At 36.1% G+C, this 8,650-nt stretch overlaps 1 protein-coding gene across 1 annotated transcript in view; it reads right to left on the reverse strand.

Annotated features, from left to right (window-relative positions):
- Positions 1 to 7,855: 7,855 nt before the first annotated feature.
- Positions 7,856 to 8,650, reverse strand: part of LOC112519260 (aquaporin NIP1-1-like) — a 4,928-nt gene continuing 4,133 nt past the window's right edge. Inside the window, exon 5 of the mRNA XM_025127284.1 lies at positions 7,856 to 8,262. Within this exon, the coding sequence (XP_024983052.1) occupies positions 8,037 to 8,262 (226 nt within the window). The 3' untranslated portion in view covers positions 7,856 to 8,036. The remainder of the gene's footprint in view (positions 8,263 to 8,650) is intronic.

Here is an 8,650-nt window from a genome sequence, read left to right on the forward strand (position 1 = left end):
ACACTGCCGCATACAGAGCCTACATCCCCAGGACTCAAATAGTGGTTGTTAGCACAAACGTCAGATTTGATGATTCTTTTCAAGTGACAAAGGACAAGTTCACTAGAAAAGTTGAAAATTCAAGCCGACAAATCTCCAAATGCTACAATCACCCCAGAACTCGAGCAACTGTTTGCGGAGTGGTACAAAGATGATACAGAACCAGAAAGATCCTCTACAGAAGTTGTCCATCCAGATCAGGCATCCAGAGCAAGTCCTTCCACGACATCCATCATAGAAGAAGCCCCTCTCCCTTCATCCTCTGTGACCCCTTCTCCAGAAGCTTCTCCACCAGAAGCTGCACCAATAAATGAAAGTCCTCCAGTCTCATCCTCCAATGAAGCTCAAGAACCTAATCTAGATTCTGCATCTCAATCTCATCTTCAAAATGCACATGAAACTGTGCCCTCTGTTCCACCACATCACGTAAAGATGGATATGACCTTTTGTGGTTATTAATGTTTTTGAGCATGGTGCAGTCGAGATCCAAAGTTTGTCTACGGGGAAATTTTTTAAAGTTAATAGCCGTAGACTAAAGTCGTTGTATGAGGGCTTTGATGGAGAGGGCTTAGAGAGGGTAGCCTTGGACACACCAAGCTACCCATATTGAACTAAGTATGGTCTAGCCAAAGACCTAAAAGAAAGGCGCGCTGCATAGGAGGCAACCCACGGGATTTCAAATTCTTGTTCCTTTTTGTTTTATGTCATTTAGTTTGCTTTTGTTAGATCCTCCATTTTCACTCCTGCATTTCTCTTGGTTTTTCTCAGGCTTCATCCCGAATATTGGAAGCTCAAAAGAGACGCAACGATCTTCACGGGTTCTTACATTGGGAGGTCACGTACCAAATCAAGGGAGTTTTCTGTTTCTTCTTTCTTTTATGCATAGAGTGTCCTCTACATGTTGGATACATTGAGGACAATGTATGAATTAAGTGTGAGGGTGGGGTTCATTTGCATGATTTGGGTATATAACAGTTTTTAGGGGTCAAATTTTTACATTTTTGCAAATTTTATGCTTAATAGTCAGTCGTCGTCCGTCTTGACTATGTGTTAGCATGTTTTTATGGGCTTAAATTGTTGATGATGATGAGTATGGATACATACATAGCATGATTGAACTTGATTGATAGCACTTAGAATCAATTAGTGATAATATATCGGTCAAAGTTAGATATTTGCTAATCTCTTGAACTAGCTAAACACCGTGAGACTTTGAACTTATTTGACTAAACATGTACTTTTAGTCTAAAATTCATTTATTGTGTGATTACGTCATGCCTAGATATGTACCTCTAGAACTTACATTGTCTCTCCTTAAGACTACATGATATTTACATGCTAATAAATATGATAAAGGCCATCATTTGATCATTTTTATGTTAACCCATTAGCCTTAAGCCTACCTTTATGTTATTTTTACCTTTTTGCACACTACTTTGAGACTTGCCTATTTTTTTGTCACCCACATAAACCAATCCAAACACGACTTACCTGACCAATCACTAATGGAGTGACCCTGGTATCCTTATATGCTCTAAAGTGAAATTTATATGTTTAAAAAAAAAAAGTGAATGCAGAAAAATGAATGAAAAGAAAAAGAAAAATACGTCGACCAAAGAAATAAAGAAACCAAAGACGATAATCAAATAATGATGAGGTTGAATAAGCTTAAATCATCTTTATTCCCTATCACCCAAAGGGAAATGTACTTCAAAGATATACATGACGAATTCTTTGTGGAATGAAATTTACATGGTAATCGGGTCCTTCATTTGGTGTAAGGTCCTTAGTCACTCTTTTCTAATATATATATCTCTACCTTACCCATAGCCTTATTTTACATTACACCCATAAAAGACCTTTTGATTTTTTAGCATGTATTTTATCCAAGTAATGGAGAGCGAGAGACTTTTCAAGCATATGGGGTAGGTACATGCTAGTGTAGTGACTGTTTGAGCGATACACTTTAGCCCCAATGAGTGAATTGAGTGTTGTTTTGTTAATCCCATTCGTGATAGTTCTCGAGACTAGCTTGTGTCTACTTGACTGCGTGTGTACCCTTTTTTCAATGCTTTGTTGAAAATCTTAACTCATAATATGCTATATGTTTTGACACTCTCGTTAGATTCGATTTTTACACCACGTATTAGCTTAAGTCTTTGTCGGAGATGGATAATGATCTAAGTGTGGGGGAATTTGATAAGTACCAAAATTTATACATTTTTATGTCAAAGTTACCTTGCAATTAATGTTAAATAGATGCTTAAAAATGACCAATTTAATTTAAGTTGATATTTAATTATATGAGGCCATTTAAAAAAAAGACAATTTGATCATTTGTTTTTGGTCATCATGTGGAAGCAGGTGTGAAAAAAAAAAGAGAAAAAAAGGGAGCCTAAAACAAAATCATGTGGTGATGGCAGAGTCTTATAAAAATAACAACCCATAACACAGGCCTAAAGGATAAAAGGAAACAAAAAAAGCAGTCCATTCCAGCAACCCAATAGCAAGCTTCAAAACGTCAAAAGAAACAGCAGTTGCCCAACAGCGGCAGCCCAAGATCGCAGGCATGTCTGGCAGTTTTCTTGGATCGTTTGGAAAAAGAACTGTCGATCGAGATAGGACAAGGAGAACCGGGAGGACAGAACCAGAAGCAGTTTCCTTCAAGCAGAACTGGAAGTTGAGTAGGGAGCAGAACAGAAGATTGAAGAAGAAAGGAAGCAGAACTAGAATCGAGATGAAGAGAGGGAGCAGAACTGGAAGCTGTTGAGGGAGAAAGGGCAGAACCAGAAGGAGAGATCGAGACCGGAGACGAGGACATAAATCAAGAGAGGATCGCAGAAACTGTCGATTAGAGATAGGGACGAGAACCAGATTTTGGGAAGCCGATTTCCATATTTTGGGAAGCGATTTTGAAGACAAATTTCAGGGTTCTTCATCAATTCCTACATTTCAATCCTTTTGTAAGTTTTTAGTTCTAAGCATGAGCAACTAATTCCTTATTCTAGTAGTGAGCAAGTAAACACTTCAATCGGATGGTGATGAGACTTGATTTCAATTTAGTGTCATTTCATATATGCAAACTTTGACTGTAAAGTTGAATCTTACTCGGCTTTTTGATTTAGGTAGGATCCCCTATTTTATATAATCTGATTTTGATTTGCTAAACGAAACTAGGAATCCGTAATTGTTTCTCGTTTCGTGATTGTAGCAAGTAATGTTCTGATTGACATGTTTGGTTAATTGTTTAACATTACAAGTTTTCATATTCTAGTCTTAGTATTTGGCATTTAAATATTAGCTAGGAATGGTGTTTGCTAAATCTTAATGCATTTATCAGTTGTTACCAAATCTGTGGTTGGTTCCGACTAGTTGGATAGGGACTGGTTTTCGAGCTACTCGTGCAGTCGTGCTAGTTGATTTTTTATGGCAAACTGAGCATTGATTTGTATCAACATTTGAGTTATTCTGAATTGACATGAAAGTATACTTCAGTACAAGTCTATGATATATCGTCCAATGAAAAGTGTGTTTGCTTACTACCAGAGCTTTTCTTATTATTATTTAAATTTCTCAATTTGTGTTAGGACTAAAATAGTCCTAAGTATTTTGAAAGTTTTATAAAGTCCTTTACTTTGTATTGTATTGTAATATCATTGTAATTGGGTTTAAGGGTATTGGGCTTTCAATGTAAATGTCATCTGTAAATAGGTGACATAGGCTTACAATTAGAATTGTTAATTCATTAGTTCATTCTGTATTCCATTCACATGAGAGTCGATTGATTGAGAGTGTTTGTAGTTTACTCTTTCATGAATAAGAGAAATAGACGGTTCTTCAAGTTCTTGGATTATCTTCTTCATCTCTCAATATGTTTTACAATTTGTTCTAGATTTGCTGTATGAAATGGGACTCTCAATTGGTATCAGAGCAGAATCGATTAATCATTATTTATCTGATCATTCAGTCAGCATCAGATTCTAGCAATTTTTATTATTTTGTTCAATGGAACAGTACTCGTATGAACCTTAGACTTCATGTTCGACATTTTGTGCTTACAAGATCATAATTCACCATTGATTTCAATGTTTTGATCAAATTCCTTTCAAAGGAATTACTTTTTGGTGGATTCGAACTTATTTTAATCATCAAATTGGAGTTTATTTGATGAATTTTGATTAATTTGATGATCTTAGTCGAACTCTATACTTTGATACTGTCAGATTCATCTTCATTGCTCGATGAATGTTCTTGATGAGCGATAAAGGGGTTTTCATCGCCCATTGAAGATTTGAAGCTAGATTGAGCGATGTAAGATTGTTCATCGGCCAGAATGTGTTTGTTGGTGACTTGGCTTTGAAAATTGTGTTTAGCGATATATGTTTGACTTGGATGAATTTTTGCCTGTTTTGAGCAATAAAGCATGCTCATCGCATAAAGCTTGCCAGATAAAGCTTGCTCATCGTCCAGGTCTGGGTTTTAGTGATTGTTATCCGCTCAATGTGTTGAGCGATAAGGGTCCTTATTGCCCAACACACAAAGCGATGAAGTGTCTTGGTGGGCTATGACATTACATATACAGTTTTCCTTGTTATTTCTCTTGATCGATAATGTTGTCCAATAACCCTCTCATCGGCCAAAGCTTCATGCGTTGAACCTTATATGTTGAGCGATGAATAAGGAAGTTAGTTGTATCCGCCCAAGGCTTGAGCACTAACCTTGATCATCGGCCAGGGCGCGGGCAATAAACTAAGAGTTCATGCCCTCTCTGCCTAAGGCATGGGCGATGAGATACCACATTTTGTGCTCATTGCTCATCATCCAGAGTACTTGTTCAAATTCGAATCTTTGTGCTTAAATCGTGTACTTAATGGATTTTTTTGCCTAGATCTCCTTGTTCTTAATGATTAAGGTGGTATTTTATCAATTTTGCCTTTAAGAGCATCAAACATCAAGTTTTTCAACATTGACTTTTTGAGTCAAAGTTTAACTTTTTGGTCAACCTATTTGGAGTTTATTGTTTAAAGCCAGATTTGAATAGATTTCAGAACTGTATCATTGGTATCTGTATTTGATTGGACTAGCTAGAGTTTGAGTATCTGCAATCGTTATTCTAGAGTTTTTCTACAAGAGGCTAGACCATTGAGTGTCTTCACTCATTTCTTTTAACATGATCAATCAGAGGTCTTGAAGGTTTGCAATCAGTGTTCTAAAGATTTTGGAATTTATTAGATCTTTGAGTGTTCTCAGTCATTAATCTGACATGATCAATTAGAGGTTTGATAGTCTACAATCATTGTTCCGATGTTATGGTTGTTATTTAAGAGTTATGAGTGCTTATAATCATTCTTCTGGTTGGGATATTTGGATCTGATTCTGATTATTCAATTATCTGAAAGTTTGAAGGAGATCGGCTTATCTATATGGGTTGACTTGTTGTGAAGATATGTGCTTAATGTTGATTCTTCTCTCCGATTCTTAATGTTAAAGGTGTTTGCTTTGGTTATTCAAGCTGATGGTGTTACCCCAATTGGTAAGATGATCATAATAAGTTCTTTAGTTGAATGCCTATTCAACTCATGCTTATTTGAAAGATTTTTTTGTCATAAGACTGGTTGCACTAGAATGTCACGAAACTCACACTATTTTCTATTCACAAAGTTGGATGAATTAATTGCTTGGGTGTCAGCAATAGTTCTGAGGTTACGGACTGTGTTGAGTTGTCTGCAGTTATAGTTGTACTTTGAGCAATCGGTGGTGTTGAATTCACATTGAATCTTATCTTATAGTTGATATTGAAGAGTAAGAGTTATCTTTAGGGGGGAGCTTGAAGATTACATGAATGTCGGGCACACCAAAGTCTTCTTAAAGAAAGCAGGGGGGAGAAGACTTGAAGCTTTCAAGAGATGCTTACTTTATAAAACTTTGGGGGGAGATTGTAAGGACTAAAATAGTCCTAAGTATTTGAAAGTTTTATAAAGTCCTTTACTTTGTATTATATTGTAATATTCATGTAATTGGGCTTAAGGGCATTAGGCTTTAACTTGTAAATGTCACCTATAAATATGTGACATGGGCTTAGAATTAGAGTGAGATCATTTTGTAATTCTTCACATGAGAGTCGACTGATTGAGAGTGTTTGTAGTTTACTGCTTTCATGAATAAGAGAAACGACCGGTTCTTCAAGTTCTTGGATCATCTTCTTCATCTCTCAATCTGTTTTATGATTTGTTCTTGATTTGCTGTATGATTTGCGATCTTCAATTTGTTTTGCATATTTAGGCTATTTATCAATCATCCAAACCCCCCTCATTTTATTTAATGCCTTCGATAATCTTGCACGTGGTTACGTCTTGGACTTACGGTTAACACCGAGTTACTAAGGAGACGACCCTACTTATCACTATCACAAGTTTTGTTTTAGAGGTAATAGGCTTTATTTATATTCTTTATTATTTTCGGACTCGACACCCGTCAATATATATAAAACGAAGGACTGGAATGTACTCACATAGCTACATTTAGACAAAACCTAAAAACCAAGCTAAAACCCTAGATTGAGGAGGAGATCTTGAAGCTTGAAATTCCCCATTAACACTCTTGAATTTTAGAGCTTTTAAGACTTAGGAAGACCTTGAAATATGCCTTAAATGAATTTCCCCACTGAAATAAATGAGAGAGGAGTGGTAGGTGTAAGAGTAAAGAGAAGTGAGAGAATGAGGGGATGAAGCTGATCGGCTAGACTTAGGCTCCTGACATGCCCAATGCGGCCCTTGAGGCGACTTTAGGCCCTAGCCAGGGTCGCCCGATTACTTCAATCGATAGCTCGTGCAACCCTTGGGCAGGGAGTGGGGCGCCTACCCATGTGGTTAAAGTTGCCCGGTAGGCCGTCTGATATTTTATTTTGGTTGCCCCAAAGATTCTAGTAGCTTAGGCTACATTCTGTGCTACTTGAGCTGCCGATAAGTCACCTCGAACCTCGAACCTCAAAACTCCTTAAATTTCAACTTTTAAATTCTCAAATCGAGGTAAAGATATCGTAAGGTAATACTTACGCTCAAAAGCCAAAAATTCCGAAGTAACAACTAAAGAGATTCGACGGTACTCTAAATTAAATTAATGGAAACAACAGAATTACGGAGTTACACAATGGCAAAATGATAACGTTACAAGCTTTATTAGAAAACAAGAACAAATGTGTGACATTTACCAATGAACGATTGCCAAACAAAGGGATTGAAAAACGAGAACAAAGATGTCAAGCGAAATACATAATAAACGAATAAAGAAAACGTAAATAACTCATTCATTAACGTGATTACAACATCAGAACATAGTTACATCTATATAAGGATTTTTACTAGGCAAAGAGAAACCAAAACCGAAAGGAAGATTACAAATCAATATCACTTTTGTGATTCAAATGTTTCTCTCCAGTTTCATGATAATGACGTGGAAACACAGGGGTTGTATTTATATAACAACCTAAGTGAGTCCCAACACAATACTAATGTTATAAACATGGAAATTCGAATTTATACTTTAGCACAATTGTGCCCCTTTATGTAACACAAGCGTGTCAGATATCCCAAAATTATTTATGTCGAATTAGTAGAACAAAAACTGACTTCAAGACACGAAAGTGGCCTCATGAGCGTCTGTAGAAGTCCACAATATTCCACCTCTCGATTTTTGTTGTTTTATAGTTTCACCACTGTTCGACACATCTCAAGTGACTTACTATTCATTCAACATAAATTTCTCATTTTGGTATCGAGTAAACATACTTAATTTCACCTCTCATTCACAATAGATAAATAGTCCGATCGGCAACATTTAGATTGATTATCCCATCTATTTTATCAAATAAAAAATTTCTTATACTGGCATTTCCATTTATAAGTTGTATTTCATGCATAAATAGTTGTACAAACTAAACCGAACATTCGAATGCATGCAGACATAAACATGTATGCACAAAGTAAGAGTACTAGAAATCATCTTTTAGATCCATTACGGCTACCGGCGTATCGAAGGAATGATGCACTCTTGGTGATCTCGCGTAACGGCTTATCGGTGAACCGTATGATGTTGTAGACCCATGCCCCAGCAATGGCTCCAGCGATTGGACCCAACATGTAAATCCATATGCTTTTGTATTGGCTTGACACAATGGCTGGACCTAAACTCCTTGCAGGGTTCATCGATGCCCCTGATATCGGCCTGCCATAACAAACCAAATGTTAACCAAACAAACAAAAAGACAAGAAATTGAAGAAGATCATTTTAAACACATTCTTTTAGTTCATTGTCATCTAATTTATCAGTTAATTTTTACCAAACATAACTAGTCTATCAGCTGCTGACATCCAGTTTCGCACACAACAACTAGCTTATTAGCTATTTTGCAAAATATAGATCGAGTAACGACACATTTTCAATAGAATCTCCAACACGACATCATTGCCTATTTAACATCTAAAAATGTTTATGTAAGCTATATAAATATTAATACTTATTTTGTTTTATAGATAATAAAATTATGTTAAATGATTTTACAATATATTTAATTTAATTATTAATCAATTTTAAAAAAAAAAATTATTAGTTA

Source organism: Cynara cardunculus, assembly GCF_001531365.2.
Source record: "Cynara cardunculus var. scolymus isolate 2C chromosome LG 10, CcrdV1, whole genome shotgun sequence".
Lineage (NCBI taxonomy): Eukaryota > Viridiplantae > Streptophyta > Magnoliopsida > Asterales > Asteraceae > Cynara > Cynara cardunculus.